We start from the raw sequence: 19,799 nt of genomic DNA on the forward strand, positions 1-19,799 counted from the left end.
CCCCTTGTTTCAATTGGTTCTTGATCAATTACACCTACACAGTAACAACAGGTGAAGAGAAGTCTGTGCCGCTGCTCAACAGCTCCAGTCAATTTTTCATAAAATTCAGTTTTTCACCCACTGGCCGTGCAGGCGGAGGCTTTTTCTGCGGCTGTGGATGGGTTTTAACGCCGTGGTAAGTGAAGTAGGGTGGCAGAATTGTCCGCTTCAGATCTGTTGCTTTGCCAGCAGAAAGAGAAATACAGTCAGACATTTGATGAAGCACGCGTCTCCCAGGTTCTGGCATTGATCGATGAGCGAGAGCCAGCGACGGAGGGAGGGAACGGCGGAGGGCGAGAGGGATAGAGGAAGGAAAATGCATAGCAAGCATTTTGTGTGGTCTCGAGACATGATACCAATCGTGTTACACTGGCAGATATTTTTTCCCCCCTTATGAGGAGTAGTAGCTCTTCTCCCTGTACATGGGATCGTACAAAAGATTCAAACTGCATTTAAAGGATGATGTCAACAGATGTGTTTACATGTGACAAATGTCAACCTCAAGCTCCTCTAATTAGTGGCATTGTTAACAAGCCACCAAACCACATTCAACATGCACCATTTCCTGCGCATGTCTTCCATCATATTTACTTGCAATGTTGAACCTGCCGGCAACAATTAAAGCTTTATGGCCTTTGCTGCAAAATGCCATTGATACAAAAGACCCCTATTGTGTTTTTATGATAATGTGCGGGATGAATAATGTAAAATTGGACTCTGACCTTTATTTCTGATCCAGCTTTGTTTCTCTTCCTCTCATTTTAAACTCTCTCTGGTCATGTTATTTACTTTTGCTGCACAGACCTGAATGGCTTACTGTTTACAGCATTTTAGGGAAGTGTTGAGGCCCTCTGTGTGTATTTCATGAATTTATGCCACTTCATTTCATCCCTGCAATGTTTTAAATTCATCTTATATTGATTTTTTTTTTCTTCTGTGTTTGTTCACCCAAAGGCCAAAGCAATAGGTGTAATTTGTGCGTACCATATCAACATTTCATGTTCACACCAAGTGTTTACACTATGTGATGGAGTGTTTCATGACAGGTGTTACATAAAAACAATTTTTTAATATGCGAGACGTTCTCACCCCAGAAGACCTGACACACAGGTTCCATTATTAACGAAGTTGTCGGTGGGTAAACTCATTAATTAAGGACCGTCTCTGCACCTTTTGCTGTGAAGGTGAATTAACACCCTCTCCTCATAGTAATATGCTACATGTCAGCATGTAATGGCACATTTGACTTGGTGGTGTCTTGCGCGCTGTTGCATCCTTTTGATATATGACTCTCTCTCGTAACTCATCAGTCAGCTAACCTTGGGAGAGCCGGAGAGGAGAGAGAGATAAAAGACTTAAGCTATTATGTCTGAATGGCTCCTGTCTCAATTTAGCTGTTAAATGGCCTCCTGGCTGCTGCAGCTGCTGCTGAGGACAACATCCCGACAGTTGTTGTCAAGTTGTTGTGTTTTGGTGGAAATCCAACTGTCTGTCACACTGTCAGCATATTTAGGGTGTGTGTGTGTGTGTGTGTGTTTGTTGGTGTAGGAGGATTGTGTGTGACTGTGTGGAAATCCATAGCTGCACACACAGAGTAGCCTGGAGATGAGTCATGATGTTGTAGTGCTACATACATTCACTCTCTCTCACACAAACACACACCAACGGACACCGACCGACCCTGAGGACATAAAAGTGACATCTACGCACACGCCACACACTTCCCAACTCAACTCATCTCAGTTTTCACCTCCCTCTCCCTCTCTCTCTCTCTCTCTCTCTCTTTTTCAGGTATCGCAGTCTGAAGCACTTCAACTACGATGTGTGTCAGAGCTGCTTCTTTTCTGGGCGCACAGCCAAGGGCCACAAGCTCAACTACCCCATGGTGGAGTACTGCACACCGGTGAGGGAGTAACACACACACAGACACACACATACACACATACACACACACACACACACACACAGACACAGACGTTGTTCAGCAGCTCATCTCGTATCTCTTTTCCACATGCGCACACACTCCGCTCATCCATTTAATGAAGGCGTACGCATTCACACTTACAGACTGTGGTTAGCTCCTGTCCCATCTTTCATTAATACTGCCCCTCTCCTAATGTCACATAAACCACTGACTCACTCTTCCAGCCCCTGAATATTCACACTCATGTCTCAGGGACTTCTTAACTATTACAGCCCTCAATTATGAGAACACGCTGTTGTCTTAATGACCAAATATTTTGTAAGTCAATGATGTGCGTATGAAGTTCAAGGACATAAACACAGTGTGGACCTTAGCCTCGTCCTGATTTTGCATTGTGAACTTGCTTTTGCCCTTCAATGTAACTTTATGAGCAGATTTTGATCTCCTCACTGTGGTTAATACAAGTTGACATTACTCTTGTCCCTTGCTTCTATGTCCCATCCGCTTGATTTCTCCCACTTGGCCCATAATCAACCCTCTTGACAGACCTCTGGCTTCATTTGAATTTTTGTGAATAAATGTTCAAACGGTCATGGCTCTCTGAGGTCTTTTTATAATTTCCGCCATAAAGCTATATTTCACTTTACTACCAAGCCGAGAGAAGAATATTAGAGAAGAGAGAGCTCGGCAAAATTGAACATCGCTCTCTTTCTCATTTTGGATCGCACACTAGCAGGCCAACTCCCTTCAGTATTGCTTAACATCAAACTTTGAGTGACTGGAGTGGGGACGTTTCTCATTTCTGTCTTTTAATTTGCTTTTTCAATTTTGCAAATGGGATAGATATTGACTTTGGAGGAGCAGCTGAAGGAAGAAGTGATCGCTCTTTCCAGAGTTAAGATGCCCGGCAGCTGCCTGCTATAACTTAAATAAAAAAAACTCAAAACATTATCTTATATTCAGCTTTATTGCAGCTGAAACTGAAAATGTTGGTTAAAATTTCATTTTCAGCCAAAGGGTACAATAATTACTCAGGAGTTTAGTGATGATCAACTTTATCAGGACTGAAGAGTGACTAAAGAGTGGAGTTGTTTCCTTCTTGATTCTTTCCACAGCTTGTAGTGTGGCTAAAATCTAAATTAGATTTAATCAGTTTTTTTCACAATGTTTATACAATAACACATAGTATGAAAGTTTGTTTTTTCAAAATCATGTAACCAATAAAAAATAAATACCACATATTTCATTTGCTCAGAATTCAGCCTCAAAGTTTCAATTGAGGTTTTCCAAATTCTTGTAAATGGTCCTGATGTTTCTTTTAGAGCCTGATCGACTAAGATTCACTAGATGTGAGCACCAATGAGTTGTTTACATCCAGGCATCGTATATCAGTGTGTCTCTTTGTTGCACAGTAATTGCATCTTTACGTTGTCCTACACTCTCTTAGAGCGGACATCAAACTGACCGGAGCAGCCAGGCGAGGCCGACTTTGTTTAGATGACATTTAGCTGAATTTAAGGGCCTCGCTGATAAAACTGCTCCGATGACACATCTTCTCAGCAGAGATGTGGTCTGTTTGGCAGTGAAAGGCGTTCATGACAGCAGCCTGGAAGCTGCATAGAAGCCTGTGAAAGATGTAGAGCATAAGACAAAAGATTGTACTCACTGATTAGAGGAATATTTGAACTTATCTGCCATAATGTTAAGCTCTTCGCCTGCCAGAAACCAGTCACAGCTTATCACCATCACCGCTTTGAAGAATGACTGGGACAGCAGCACGCTGACCGCAGGCTTTTCAGCATAAACAACTGGGAGACATGTGAGGATAAAGGAGCCAAATACAGGCAAATTATAGAGAGACAGCTTGTGTGGCAGTGCCAAACACCTTAGACTGGAGCAACGGCTTCTGTTCTGCATGAACAATGATGTAAAGCATACAGCCAGATCAATACTCAAATGAATGTGGAACAAAAACCTTGAACAGTTCCTGCTTGAATCACACTAAAAAGCTGCAGTATGATTTCATTCTTGCTGTTCATGAACGCTGAATATCCAAACAAACCTACTGTATCAGTCCCAAACTATTAGATGTGTCCAACACCTGAATGTGTAATTCCTGTCGGGGTCTTGCCGGGGAAATCAAATAAAAACTTGAACTGAATCAGCTCCTTGTGATATTTTAAATCCTGCTGCTTAACTTTATCCAACCCTTTCCTTTCGAAGTTTTATATTGTTTCTGTTCTATTAAACATAATTATATTTGCCCTCCTCTCCATGTTCAAAAAAAGGCTTTCCATTTTCTATCTTTGAAAATAAAAAGTCTATATTGAATAATGTTGACACAAAAAAACCAACAACAAACAAATAGACTTTGCAGGGAGGTACAGATGAGGAGTGTTTTTGTGAAACTCTCCAATCGTTTATTAAGAAACGTTCTCTCATCTTTGTTGTACTGTTCATTTTATGGCCACAATATTGCTTTTTTATTAGGTTGAGATTTTTATGGGAGTGACATTTTCATAGTTCCAGAGGACTTTGTCAGGGTTATTGAAGAAGCCAGATTTGGTGTTGTGTTCCCATTTATTACTGTAATTTCAATCTTTATACCTTTTTCCTGAGATGAGACACTTGGACTGACTCATGTTTCCGGTGTCCTTTTTGTCAGAGTGAACTGAGTTGAGTTGTCTCAGCACATCAGGTGGAAACCTGGTGACCTAGTGGTTAAAAACAGACAGCACAAAACACAAAACTATCTGATTCCACTCAGGCTGGAGGCTGTTAATACATGTCATCCCCACACCTTTCTCTTCCTCTCCCATTGTTTCCTGCCAGAATCTACACTGTCACTATCTAATAAGGCAAGGAAAGAAATGTCCCAAAAGAAAACATATAAGCTCAACAGGAAGGAGTTGACACAAAAAGACACACACATACACATCTTCTCCAGCTTTAGCAACATTTTTCTGTAACTGCTGTTAGTTTGCTCAAGCTACCATCCTAAATTATGTGGATTAGTCAATAAGCCAAGTGAACTCAATAGAGTCTGTTCATTCATTCACACATAGCTGTCAACTGTGGGTGTCGTGTGTGTGTGTTCAGCGGTGGTTGTCTGAATCCTCTGCAATAGGATTTTCTCGCCCTCTGGACAGACTGTTGTGGTAATTTGTTGTTGAGCTTGCAAGGCAGATACCGCTTCTGGCAGACAAACACTTTGTTAAGCATCTAATTAACAAAACACGAATGCATATGCTGCTCATGTGTGAATAAGAAACACAAACACCAAAATAAATAACCTCTCTCTCTCTCTCCCTCTGTGTGTGTCTGTTGTAGACAACGTCAGGTGAGGACATGCGTGATTTCACCAAAGTGCTGAAGAATAAATTCCGATCCAAGAAGTACTTCGCCAAACACCCTCGGCTCGGCTACCTACCTGTCCAGACGGTTTTAGAGGGCGACAACATGGAGACGTGAGTAAACACCTGAGTGTCTTTATGAATGAGAACTGATCTGATTAAATAGAACACATGAAAAACTCATCACACACAGATCGATGTCAGAATCCGTATTGTTTAGTTTTATGTCTGGAGGCAGGTAATATTTATTTACACCTTCCAACTGTCCTAATGCCGCAATAAAAGGAAGGAGAGAGCGTTTCTGTCCTCTGCAGTGAGACATACCTGTGAGTGAAGGATGTGGGCGAGATTTAGTCATGTGAGGAATTTCATTGCTGGATTAGAAAGCACAACGTGAGGGAGGAGGTAATAAAAAAAGAGCAACCCCTCACTCTTCTGTTTTGTAAATGTAAACACATTTTTATTCAGCTGTCATTCGTGCGACAAGTGTTCCTGTTCTGTATTTAAAAGTTGCACTGCACTGATTTGTTATTATGTCTGGACTCAAGCTCCCAAAAAACAAAAAGATCCTACACTTCCCAAAATGCAACTTGTTTGTGTCTCTCGTTAAAGCCTTCCTGCTTGATATGTCTTTTTTTGAACGTCACGCACCCAGGGTATCTCTTACAACATTTTACCCTCAGAGGCAAGATTATTTAAGCGACAAGTGTGGTTAATATAAATTTTCTTCAACTTGTCAAAGCTTCTCGAGAGCTTTTCACAGTCTGCCCTCTGACTGTTAAATTGACTTGGCATGTAAAATTGGTAGAGTGCCCCTTTAAATATGTCTTATTGTCACATCACCCACTCTGTCATGAATATCCTCAGGTCACAGGTTGTGAAAAGCCTCATGTGGGACGCTCGGCAGCACACACTCACCCCCCTGTGTGTTTCAGAGTGTTAATTGCTGCGTCCCTCGTGCTCTCACACTGTTACGATTTCTTACTTTTTTATGTTTCTCCTTCAGTCTGTCATGTCTCTGCCTGTCAGCTGTCGCTCAGTCACTCGCGGTGTTAATCTCTGACATCCCCCCCCCTCCCCTCGTGCTCCTCGACTTGCGAACAAAGTCGTTTTGCATCTTCCGAGCTCTCGGAGATACCCACGCGTATGTACACACAAACCAAGCGACACACCTGTCCGCCGAGGATAGATTTTCCCACAACATCCAGCCGCACGCAGTCGCCCTCTCAGATGGATTGCACTCCCTCTTTCATCCCTCCCATCCTCTGCCTGTCCTCCTCCTCCTCACCTCCCACCTCGACCCATTCTCACTTCCTCTCCGCTCTGAAAAATGACTCCTGCAGAGCTGCCCGCCTGATAAATGCCTCTGAAATGCAGAGGAATTGCCGGAGAAACCTGGAGATCTTTTCAAAATATGGCAGAAGGGAATGGAGACTTAGAGAAATTCAGAACTATTTAATGGCTATCATTTTCCTGTCTCGTTTACCATGTTAGGTCTCTGCTGTGAGCTGTTCTCTCTCCACATGTTACCACAGGCTGTGTACTTAAGAGACGGCTTTATGTGCAGAGAGAAGCCTGTATGTGCAATTTTTAGCTTTTAAGCTGTCCATAAGATCAGGCTTAGGCGTATGATCAGTACACCCCATTCATTTTAGACCTATATTGTCACAGTTTATGGCTCTTGTCATCTTCATATGAATGAATAACACTGTGACCTAAATTGAAATGGATTTTTTCTATAATTGGTACAAGGTCTAGTCCCTGCTTAAGAAGAGGAATTATACAGATTAGGTAAACATCACGTTTCACATTTGCTGCCATGTTGCTTGTAATAAGAATGTGATTGCTTCCAATTTTTCAGCCTCAAACGCAGAATACCAACGAACTAACAGACTGGATATCACACTTATTCCAGTTTGTCTCGCTGTGTACAACTTTGAATAATATTAAGAGATTTCTTCTTTCTTTCTTTCTTTCTTTTCTTTTTTTTTTATAAATATCCGCCCCAAAACCTCTTTAATGCCTTGTCAGGGTCCATTGGTCGTCTCAACAAAAGGAACTTTTAAAGAAGTTATAATTTTTAAAGTAGTGTAGCAGCAGAAGAGGAAATTAGATTGTCTGCTGTATAATTGGCCTCCCTAATGCACTCACTCCCCGTCTCTCTCCCCTCTCTGCTCTTGTATCATCATTTCTCTGTTTTAATTCCACCCACTCTGTTTTCCTCCACCTTGAGAGAGCAAAACACCGCCCACTCTCACCTCCCACTTCAATCTTTGCTTAATTTCACACCATATAGGATTTTTGATTTGTCACAGCTAAATTTGATAATGTGGAAGAACTATTCTAATGGTTTCCCACACACTTTTTTTTTTTTTTGCCTTTCACCCTGCGTTAGGCCTCGCAGAGAGGTTAATGGGTTTGAATACGGATTAGAAAATTAGAGGCTGACTTTTTTTTTTTTTTTTTTTTTTAACATGTGCACTTTAACTTTTTGTATATTCATATTTAGTACATGTATTGGTAGATTAATGTACTGAATTAAGGTAGGTAACCCAAAAACATTGGTTAGTCGCAAATTACACTTTGGTGATAGATTGTATATTTCCCCCCTCAGTCACTCAGTCACTCACTCACTCACTCACTCACTCGCTGTGAAGATTGTGTTTTGTGGGGAGGAGGAACAGGGCGAAACGGTGCTAACTGAGACAGAGTGACTACCACAGCATGATGGATCAAATTGATTTTTCGAAGCCTTTCAGGGCATTCACAAAGACCCCCTTCCACCACCTCCACCTCCACCTCCCCTGAAAACACTGTGAAACACATACTGTATGCTTTTGACAAATACATAAAAAGATGAGAGAGGACATCTAATCTTTTGGCAGTTTCTTCACTTTTTTCTGAATCAGTGCTTCAATTTATATATTATTTTTTCAAGTAGCCAGGTGGAAACACAGAAGTCCAAGTAGCAAGGTTTGGTGACATTGTATTAGCCAGTCTTTCAGAAGAAAAGGCCTCTTGATGGGTGATTGAGTTCTTACTGCTCATATGTTTCCATTTGTTTACTCCAGTCACCATCTTTAGTGTCGACTGATCCTTTGTGAACTCATTCAGATCTGTATTAAATCCAAAGGCCGAGATGGAGAAGCATCACATTTTTTTCATTCTGCAGACCACTGACCTTGCTCATTCATGTTCTGAATACACTTAGATCTGGACATAATAAGCCACCAAAAGCATTTTTTTTCATAATTGAGGCATTTAAAAGATATTAATAAGAGCCAGACTGATGGTGATCTCTTATGAAGAGTATTTTTAATTTTAAATTCATTGTAGCCATGAATTTCGACAGCAGCTGGCTGTGTTCAGACTTATACCACTACCAGTGGAAATGAAGCTCTGCTCCTTTATTGTACTTCAGCAAGCACATGCAGCCACATTTATCAGACCCCAACTACTCTCAAGGCCTCTACTGTTGTGATTTACCTCCCTCACTCTCACCTTTCCTTCACTCATTTTTTTCCACATTCTTCATTTCCAATTCCCTCTCCTTCCTCTTCCTCCCTCTTCGTTGCTGCAGATTACCTCTGAAGTGCACTCATCTGATAGATAGAATTATGTCATACGTCAAGTTATGTGGGACAAATTTGGGTGAAAGGAAAACAATCTTCACACCAAAAAGCTATCAATTTTTGGCAAAGATGAGAAACGACATCACCCTCCTGAAAAACAAAAGGAACACACTGACTGTTCCCTCTGGCGAAGATGTCGGTGGGGGCGTAAAATGCTGCAGCTTTAGCTCTCAGTAGTTAGCTCCGTCTGCCCCGACGACCCCGATTTCTCTTTTTCTCTCACTCCCTCCTTTTTTATAAACTCCTTTCTATCTGGATCTCCTGCTACATTTCAAATTCTCCTCGCAGCTACAGAAGTGTGACTACACTGTTGCCCTGCTGTGAGAAACATAACCGCCGTGCCACGCGTCTCCCTCAGAATTTTCCTGCTTTAATGTGGGAAGAAAAGCGTGAGGCGAAAGAATGTCAACCTCGACTGTTATCTTAACAATTTCTAGCCAGCCTCCTCCACAAATTTCACACATTTCTTTGTTTTCATGAGATAAGAAGGTGTCCTATTTGTTTACAAGTAACAATTTATGCTGTGCTTCTCCAAGAATAGCAACAATTACCACGGACTGAAAACTAGAAACTTAAAAAGACTTCATGAAACTAACGCCTGCATTCTGCTTTGTCATATTTTATTTCCAAAAACGCTAAAGAGCAGTTAGCCTCATTTTCTGGGATCTCATGGTGTGTTTCAGTTCTACTTTCATCACATAATGGACTCAATAAGAGATTAACCAGAAAACAGGTTCTGTTGTATGTTGTGTTTTTTTCTGGCACACTATTTCAGTAAATCCCACCGTAAATAAATGAGAAAAAGGAATGAATTTGGGCCATATCATTCTGTATGCAAGATAAATTAAAAAAACAATTAAATGAAATGTGTGTGTGACTGCAACAATGTCAGCTAACACACTCAACCTTTTCCATGCGATTTGTGACACACACATACGCACACAATCTGCCTGTCAACCTACATATTCTGTGTCACCGGTCTATTTTGAAGGATTTACATAACAAAAGAAGAGACCATGTGTAGTGTACACACTGGTGACTGTGTGTTCACCTGCTTTTACATGCTGTCCCTGTGTGAGAGAGTTACACAGGCTCTTCCTCCACATGCTGTGTTTTTGTTTCTGACCCACTGAGTGGATTTGACCCCTTAAAATGTTTTGTGGTACCTTTTTACTCCCCTTCCCTCCTTCCCTTGCCTCCCTCCTTCCCTCCCTCCGATTCTCTTACAGTCCCGTCACCCTCATCAGCATGTGTCCGGAGCAGTATGAGTGAGTATACACGCCACCAGAAACTACACCTCGTCCCCCGGACTGGAATGCCTTTTAAGAAACACCTCCTTTTTTTACTCTTGTTCTCTCCTCACTCACCTCCCTTTGCGTCCTCACACCAACTAAGCCATGACTGCACTGCATGTTGCCTGCCTTCCCACCCGCCTGCCTGATCCACTGACTGTACGTGCAAAAAAAAAAACCAAACCCAAAAAACCCACTCACCCACTGTCTCTTCACCGTCACCACCTTCTCCTCACTGAAGCATCCAACTAGCTTTCAGTTGCTCATCCCAGCAGCGGCTGTCAAAAACCACCCGACCGCTCCGTAGATCATCCTGCTCTCCTATTTCTCTCCCTAGGATCATCAGATTTGTTTTCTAGGTGATGTTGAGAAGGGTCATTAGGTTGTTTGCGAGCGACTGTGTGTGCATGTGCCTGTGAATCTGTGTGCTAATGAGGTTGTGTGAGCATGCCGGATCTCATTCATCTCCATTACCCCATTCATTTCCAGGCTGTCCCAGTCACCTCAGCTCTCTCATGATGACACCCATTCCAGGATAGAGCAGTATGCCAGCAGGTATGCACTGCACTGCATTTCCCAATCATCATCTCATCATATCAGACGCCATAAAGCATACACATAAAGTAGTGCTAACTGCATTTAAATGCTTCACATTAAAGAAAATCTCAGGAGCTTCATTATAGGAGGGGAAACACACTTTAACGGCCACACCAGTGTTTTTGTACATTTTAGATTTACTGAAAATAAATACATCTTATAGTTCAAGGCCATTTTCTGTTCTGTTTTTAAATATTTCCATACTCCAAGCCACATTTGCCTTCAATCTGCATTTAATGCAAAACTATGTACGTGCAATCTGATATTGACAACAATGAGCCAGGAACATGACAACCAAATCAAATTTCCACACAATGATTTTAAAAGCATGAAATACACAGAGAACAGCAGCAGCGCTACAGCTACAGAAAATCACATTAAACAAGGTTGTATTATGCTATATTAAAGGATCAGCAGAAATGTATAAATGTATAAAAATGTGGTTTGCAGGAGATGGAATGACATCAAATGAAAACCAGAAACTTAATTTAGTGTCATTACATGTCTCTGTTGTGTATTATTGAACTGTGGAGCTGGGTTGTGTTTGAAGTAGTTCATGCGATGCTTTGTGCGACCCTGTCGGAAATCAAATGTGTTTACAGCTGTTCTAAATGGCCACAGTAGAAAGCAAGGTGAAAAGCCAACAGAGCTTTTGAGCGTTTGAAAGTAGTAGCTTTTAAAAGCTATTCACTCCTCTGAACAACACTCCTGAAGAAGCACACTGGCAGCTTTATTCTGCCCAGTATAGCCTGAAGGCTGTCATATAAACAGAGATACTGTTAAGTATCTTAATTAGTTGCTTCTGCAGCATTATATTTGATTGTGGTGAATAACTCTCTTTTCTTTGGCCACTCTGCTTTTTGCTTTTTGCTCATTACAAAATGAAACTGATCTCACACTGACACTTGAAGCTCAGAATCGAACACAAACGAAGCCTGTTCTGCCAGCATCTATCAAAATATCCTGTTATTTATTTATTTTTTTCAAATCTGTGCTGGCTCTATTGAGCTGAATCATTACAAAGACAGAACAAGGGAAGTATATGGGATGCTGTTTGTTTTTTTCACTAAATTGGAGAGGAAAATAAACAAAAGTGCAAAAGTTGAGACCAGTTTTACCATGCAGCGATAAGTCTGGAGACTCTCTGGAGTTGGTATTGTTGTTGCAAAATTATTATTTTTTGAAAGCATAAATCCATCATATGAACTTTTTATTATGCACATGATGGAAAAATGCATAAAAACTAGCTATTTTGTGAGTTCTGAGTGCAAAGAGAAAAGTTGTCAACAACAGCAACCATAAAATACCCTGTTAAACTTTGTGCATCTGCTTTTCTCTTAAGTCTTCCCATACATTAAATGTCGGATGACTGTCAAAGCTCAGTGAGAGAACTCAGAGAACACACAGCCACCCACCGCTACGGCTGGTGACATAATGGATTTGCTGCTGAGATCAGAGTTGCAACAGATCGGCCCAAAAGCTGTTTTCAACCGCCCACTTCGAAATGACACTGGCGCGCACATCAACACACACCCATGTACACACGGTGTATGAGCTGCATTTAATCACTGCCAACATCGCACAGACTAATGCTCTCCTGCACTGAGACTGAAAACCTGTCATATTTGATTTTAAGATAAGTCTGAATATAAAGATCCACAAGTATCACAGTCACAGAAATCCCATCTCGCCACTGAATGAATCTCTAATAAGTCCTGAGCTTATCTTCTCTGAAGCGGGCAAGGGTTACCTGTGTCAGAACAGACCCCAGTGTGTCCTTCCACACAAGGTTTAATTATGGATGGTCTTGTGATGCACAGAGCTGCTTTGTGTGTCCTGCAACCTTCCACTGGTCACACACAATTAACCTTCGCTCAGTGTTTCCTGCTGCGTCGTTTTATCAGCAATGACACAGGCATGACTTACTGTTTTATCCGAGCTTTAGATGCTGACATTATAGATTGTGGCATAGCCTATAGATTTGCATGGGCAAATGTGCACAATGATAGGATTTGACTGGTGAATCTCTTCCCAGTGCCGTCCCCTTAACAGTATATTCTGTTGTAGTTCAGTTTCACCCCAAAGGATATTTTGTGGATCATATTATTCATCTGTGGGACAACCTTGGTGCTGCTGTATTATAGAGTTTGCTGAATACAAGCTGTGATCAGTGGGAGTCTGCCTCATTAGCATGGCTCCTCTGTGTGGATCTGTGACCAGAAATAATACAAAAACGCTCCTGTGGACAAAATGCATTCACGTATTAGTACACAGTCTTTGTATGCATGAAACGTGGCCATTGTAATCTTGTTTTTGCAAAACAAAAAAGAATCATTTGTCATTTAACCTGCTTAGAGACGTCACTAAATTTTTTAAATCGTAATTGGGGTCCTGCTGTGGGACCGAGATCCTCATTTGTTTACACTGATGTTCTGCATTTTAATGAGGTGAAACCAGCTTTTAAATGTTTAAATTTTAGTCCCTAATGCTGCTTTTCTTTCCTAGGTTGGCCCAGATGGAGCGCTCCAACGGCTCCCTGCCCACAGACAGCAGCTCAGCCACAGGAAGCATGTAAGTCACCGTTTGTTATTTCCGGCGTTTTTGATTTGTTTATTTTTGTTTTTAACATTTTTTAAGTTTTCTGCAACACCAGCACATGTTTCCTTCCGCGTTCTTTCGAAAACACGTTCACACAGATTTCTTTATTTTTACAAATAAAGTTTATTTTCAATGACGAACTTGTTCCAAAAAGTCAAGTGAAATTCTCTTGTACATGTTATTTGATATTTCCTTTCATTACAATGCTAAGACAGCTCCAGCTTCACTGTTTACCTGTCAAAGACCCCAAAACATACCTTCTCTGGCTTCCGTGCATCAAAACCAGTCAAAGCAATAACAAGGTGGCTTCCTGAAAAGAGATCAAGGTGTGTGTGAGGAAGCTGAGAGAGAGGGAGGGAGGGAGGTTTTCATAGTGGGGAGAAAAAAAAGACAATGGGATGTGGTTGAATACATCGGGAAGGAGAGGACTTCGGAAGAAATGTGATGGATTAGACTGCCAACAATGAACAGTGAGAGTGATCAGTTTCAGGATTTCCAATAACGACCAGTTATCTTTGATCAGTAAGATGGGAGCGTGGCGGCTAACTTGAAGAAGGAAAGAATGAGGAAAAAAAGGTGTGTGTGTGTGTGTGTGTGTGTGTGTGTGTGTGTGTGTGTGTGTGTGTGTGTGAAGGCATGTGTATGTCTTCCACAGACCATTCAGGTTGAAGAGAGCATCAGTTTCTTTTCTCAGCTCAGATCCTGATCAGGGGAATGAGCTCTAGAGGCTCAAATCCCCTCTGAGAGCATGTGTGTTCAAACAGAGATCAACACACACACACACACACACACACACACACACACACACACACACAGGCAGGCAGGCAGGCACACACACGTGACACACATGTTCTTGTCCTGATCTCAAGATTTCCCAGATCATAGATCATCTTAATAGATTTGAACATTATCCACGTGTGTATGCATGTGTGAAATTAATTTGTGAATGAGAATGTAACAGATACAGAGAGGGTGTGGATGATTTATTTATTTATTTATTTATTTTTATCTTAACATCAGTTTCCAGTAGCACAAAGAGAGAAGGAGAGCAAAAAGATTCCCTGTACAGTATACCTCCTTAAAAGAAAGGAAGTTTTGCGGCCTTTAAAAAGGAAAATTCATTAAAAAGGAATATTGACAACACAATGGTGGAAAGGCGCAGGGGAAGATGGTTCTGCTCTGAAGATGAAGTGGAGCTTCATGCGGTTGTAGGTTGCCTCCCTTGCTGATGCGTGTGCATCATGTGGACCACTGCTCCCACACCACACCTTCTTCTCACCTCGCCTCTTAGCTTTAGAGGCAGAAGGTGTTCAATTCAAAGACTCCCAGAAGGAACAGGTCTGCGCTCTCTCTCTGTGTTCAGCTGATCAATAGGAGGACAGAAGAACAGAAAGACAAAAAGTTTTTGGTGAGCAGAGGGAAGGTGGAATCAGAGGTGGATTTATTTTCCTCTCAAAGCTTTCGTAATGCGGGACAAACACATTATCCCCACTCCTCCTTCCCTCTCGCTTTTGTGCTTTGTACTCGGGCTTATTTAAGAGAAGAAGCCATTATCTTTGCCGGCTCTGTAGCAGCGCTGACTCTGGTACACTGAAGTCTCTATAGCACTAATGAGGTGAGGAAGATGAGGGTTTGATGAAGGCTAATGGTTTTAGCGGCAGAGGAGAAAAAATAACCGACTAGGGCGCATTTAGAGCATACAGTAATCATAGTTCTCCCGCTTTCTCTCACGTCCACATCAGTGTCATTTCTCTAAGTCTTGTACACCACTCGTCTACAAAACAACAACAGCTACACAATGTACTGTAGCTGTGAAGATGAAAAGAGCACAGTCCCTCCAGAAAAGGGAAATTTAAATGCCAATCATAAAAGATAACTAGGACAAGAATATTTCTGCAGAACATCTTTGACAAGAATGGCTTTGTAGTCATAAAGGATAAAGCCCAGTATGGCACCTATGAGTGTACAGCAGGCTTTAAAAATGCATACAATGTCCTTTTTCTGCAGCACAATACCCATATCTGATTATTAGCCCATTTAAAATGAATAACCAAGCTCTCCGTGGGGAGCTCTGCAGTCTGTAAAATGATATAAACTTTTTTTATTGTGCTCTTAACAGTACTAATTGGAAAGGAAGTGAACTACGTCCAATTTGTCTGCTGTTTTAGATTGTTATTGCTCTTTTTGTGCAGGATAATTATGTTATTGCTCTTTTTGTGCAGGATAATTAACTTATTAGAATTGATTATCCACACTCTGGCTCTTAATTTGAACAAAGAGCTAAATAATGTTAAGATCTTTGTGATGATTTTTTTTTTGTGTTGTCAGTACAGCCAACTTATTCTCCTATAATAGTTTTAGAGTATGGTTAATATCGATCTCTTAGCAGTGTTTTATCATAAATGTGATGACATTTAAAAAAAAATTAATTTGCATTAGATTTTGAATAAGAACTGGCTGTTCTTAAAAGGCCATAATCAGCCAGTAGCTCTGGTTCTACACTCCAATGTGTTCATTAAGGCCGACTTTTAAGGAAAAAGTAACTTTGTAAAAAAAAAAAAAAAAAAAGAGTTATTGTGCTTTGTAGATACGGCTACAGTAAAACACCACCCCCCAGCCATATCTCTGTTGAAAGGATGAAGCTGTACGTTGCACTGTCAGACTTCTCAGCTAAGAAATAACTCGCCTTCCTCTTCCTTTTTTTTAATACCTTTGGTTTGGAGTGTTTGATTGTCTTTCCTCTCTTTTCGTGAGATTTATTCTTTCCCGCCTACAGCTGATTCCACACAAGCCTCTTTTGTCTATCACCCTGCTCCATCTGGGTGTTTGTGAGGACACACAGACACACAAACGATCCCCCCAGTGTGTGACAATGGGACAGTAGAAGGTGTCTTCCTTGGCAGCGTCTGGTCACATAGTGTACAACATGGATGGTTGCGTTAGCCAATTACATGCATGTTTGACTTTTGGCTTGTATTTCCTCATCTTTCAAAGCCTGCAAACACTGATGTGGACTCGCTGCCAGCTGTGCAGTGATATCAATAATTAGTGTGTGTGTGAGTGTGTGAGAGAGAGAAAGACAGAGCGAGCGAGCCCCGGAGATAAAGTGTGTGAGTGTGTGTGTGTGTGTGTGTGCTTACGTCATTTTTGTCCTCCCTTATCTAAAAGGGAATCCTTAATAAGGAAGTCGTGATGCCTGATTTCTCTGACCTCCAGCACAATGTTGTCATCAGCCGAGGACCGAGACTCCCCTCATCCTTCTTTTCACTCGTCTTTTTTTGTCCGGTTATCTCTCGCTTTCCAGTCTTTCCCCCAGTGCTGTCCCTTTTTGTTGTCTTTCATATTTTGTCCTTTATTCCTGTCCCCTTTAATTTCTCCAGCCCCTTTTCTTTCGAAACCTCCCTTTCATCAACCCCTCCCCTCTCGCCCTCTCCCTTTCTCTTCTCCTCCTTTCATCATTTTTAGCTGTAGTCTAATCAAGTTTTATCTTTTAGCCCAGGCAACCTCAGATTAAACACTAAGCACAGAGGTAAACACAGAAATACTATTTTTTGAAGCCCTGTGTTGTAAACAAGACACCTCACAATGATCAATCACCAAATATGGGAGTCTCATAGAAAGAGAGGTTTTAACATCCCACAAGAGGGGAATAGAAGTAGCTTCTGCCTTTCTTTCATCCTCTCTCTTCTTTTTCTCCCGTATTGCCAATATCCTTGTTTCCCTTTCTTTATCTCTCACTCTTCCTCTCCAAGCTCAGTCTACATTGATATGCAGTGTGAGAGGCGCCGCTTGCTTTGCGATATATTAGCGAGGCATCAGGCCCGGATACTATTGTTGTTGTGTAAAGACTGTAAAAAGTTCCCTGAGCTGTGTCCTCCGCTCACCCTCACCAAACACAACACTCGTCCTCACAATGCATCACAGCTAATAGCCTCTCCATTCATCGCCATTATTCACATTTAATTCCTCTTCCACACGGATGCTCTCTTCCTCTATCATCCCTTTCTTCTCCCTGTCCCTTCATCTTCCACCACCACACTCTCTTAGCCTCCAGTCCTTTCACTGTACTTCCTCTTTGTCCCAGTATTCCAGTATTAGCCAGCCAGCTCGACCCCCTGTAGTCCCCATTTTCCCATGTAATGATCCCCTCCCCACTGTCCTGTGGGCTCTCCTGCCTGCCAGCCATAATGTCCTCTGCAGCATCCTCTTGCCAGGGACCTGCCTAATTGGTCACTCACTGTGGAGGACCCCCCGCCCTCCCCCTCTACCTCCTTAATCCCCTGGCCCCAGCATGCAATACTGCCACCTTTTCCCAAACCTAACGTTCTTTAAAGCAGCTAAGCCTTTCTTCATCATCCCTGTCAGTACAGTGGCAGTGTGACATCCAGCTTCCTGTCTCTGCCAGCCTTCTTTATGTCATTTATCAGCAGCTCAGCAGTCCCAGTGTGGCTTCAGTCTCCACGTTCAAGAGAGATTGATGAATAACTACATTCATCTGTGCTTAAACTGTAGCTTAAGATATGAAAGAGTTTTAAGAAAAACTAGAAAAGTTAGAGTTCTGTAATAATAAAGCTATAAATAAGTAATGACTGGGTGAAAAAAAAAACTCTTGGAAGGAACTACAGTATATGTGTGTGAGAGCTACTGGTTAAAGGAGATTTAAAAAAAAAAAAAAAAAAAGAAGAAGAAGAAGTTAGAGAGGAACTCTGCAGGATTTGTATCTTAACTATGCTTCATTTTTTATCTTAATTAAACAGCTTTGGAGTAATTGTGATGGTTTAATAAATGACTTAACTTGTTCAGAGGGAGAATGGAGGCTCTCTGACTTCCAAGTGCGAGTCACTTATTGCGTCTCTTGGCTAAAAAACAACTTTGCAAGATAGAGGCCGCTCCCCGGTGTGCCAGCTCTCTTCTCCGTGCACTGCGACACAAGTGCGCCCCATATCCCGTAATCTCTTGCTTATGACAGATTAAACTACACAAATATACACGTCGTAACATCCTTTATGATACTGTATATAACATTATCTACCACCCTATTGATTGATTTCTCGTCGGCTTCATTGTAAACAAATACACATGGCCAGGACGAGGGTTAGCAAAACAGAGGAAAAGTGACCAGACTTACTCAGTTCCTTTTTAAATGTTTTTTGTTTTTAATGGAGAGTTCGGAGAGGTCCAAAACTTCTTACAAAGGTGATTTTATATTTTTTTTTATATTATGTGTCTTTCCTATTTGCAAAAAAAAAGGAAAACGAAAAATTTAATCCTAAATGCACATTTGACGTAAATCCCACTCTTAAAAGAAAGAAAATACTCAAACTTGTGCTTCAAATCCCAGAATGAACTAAAAATCCCTTTCCTCTTCAACACACATGGCTTGGCATATTGTTCTTTTAACGTGAAGAGGTGAAATCCTCTTTCTCTGTACCTTTTCATTAGCTCTACGCTCCCCCCAGTCCTTGGTCACAAAATAGTATAATTACTGTCAACGCTGAGAAAAAGCTTCCTATTCGTAATGACTCTTATTATGTGTGTGCCGATAATGACATTCTGAATATTTGCTGAATACTCATTGATTGTCTCCCATGGTGCAGTTCAAGGGTGTCTTATGTTAAACTTGAGACGTTCCAGTTTGTCAAACTGCTCTCCGGAGCGTATTTGATTAACTCACTCATTATAACTAAGGATTATGCACTCGGTTATGGTCTCGCCCAGATAAGAGTGAGTGAACTTTATAGCAAGTCGATGTATTTTAAAAGGCGCTTAAAGTACACTTATATCAAAAACTTGTAGCTTAAAAAAATACAAATAAGTGCTGATTCTTGATCATGTTTTGTCTGCTGTTATGTGACATAAGGGAAGTTAATCTACCTAATCAAATGGTAAAATTATCACTAAAACATCAACTACAGCTCATTTTATTTTACCATAACATGCACAGTTGTTTTCTGTAATGATGAGTCATAAGCAGTATTTTTGATGTTGCCGTGCTCCCAGATCCCAGGAAACCTATTCAATATTTCTGTGTAATAAAAATATATTGCCTCTACTTTTAGTATCTGAAGCAATAGCAGACAGTACATTCATCACAAGGTTTTTGGCTTCATGTTGATACAGATATATTTGTGTTAATGCTGCATAATCACAGCATATAAATGCTGAATGACAGTCTGAGCATAGGCGGGCATTTCAACTGGCCGGATTCATGAAAAATGTCAAAATAGAATTAGTATTGGATAGAAAGTCACATATGGAGCTACCATGCCACTAAACTGTCTCACCCAAGTCTATTCCAAGCTGTCAGGCTGGGTGTGGAACTGGCAGTCACTTTAGAAGTGGAAAGGACTTTTTAAATAACCTG

The 19,799-nt window shown here is 41.2% G+C and overlaps 1 protein-coding gene across 6 annotated transcripts in view; it reads left to right on the plus strand.

Annotated features, from left to right (window-relative positions):
- utrn (utrophin) overlaps nt 1–19,799 on the plus strand; it is a 172,271-nt gene that overhangs the window by 142,088 nt on the left and 10,384 nt on the right. For 5 of the 6 annotated variants that reach the window (XM_085771343.1, XM_085771341.1, XM_085771344.1 and 2 more), the window contains 5 exons: nt 1,831–1,942; nt 5,294–5,430; nt 10,178–10,216; nt 10,730–10,795; nt 13,343–13,408. In XM_085771343.1, the coding sequence (XP_085627469.1) occupies nt 1,831–1,942; nt 5,294–5,430; nt 10,178–10,216; nt 10,730–10,795; nt 13,343–13,408 (420 nt within the window). The remainder of the gene's footprint in view (nt 1–1,830; nt 1,943–5,293; nt 5,431–10,177; nt 10,217–10,729; nt 10,796–13,342; nt 13,409–19,799) is intronic. The other variant, XM_085771346.1, reaches the window with a different exon arrangement.

The sequence above is a fragment of the Trachurus japonicus genome, chromosome 24, assembly GCF_045865225.1.
Source record: "Trachurus japonicus isolate A0001 chromosome 24, Traja_1.0".
Taxonomy (NCBI): domain Eukaryota; kingdom Metazoa; phylum Chordata; class Actinopteri; order Carangiformes; family Carangidae; genus Trachurus; species Trachurus japonicus.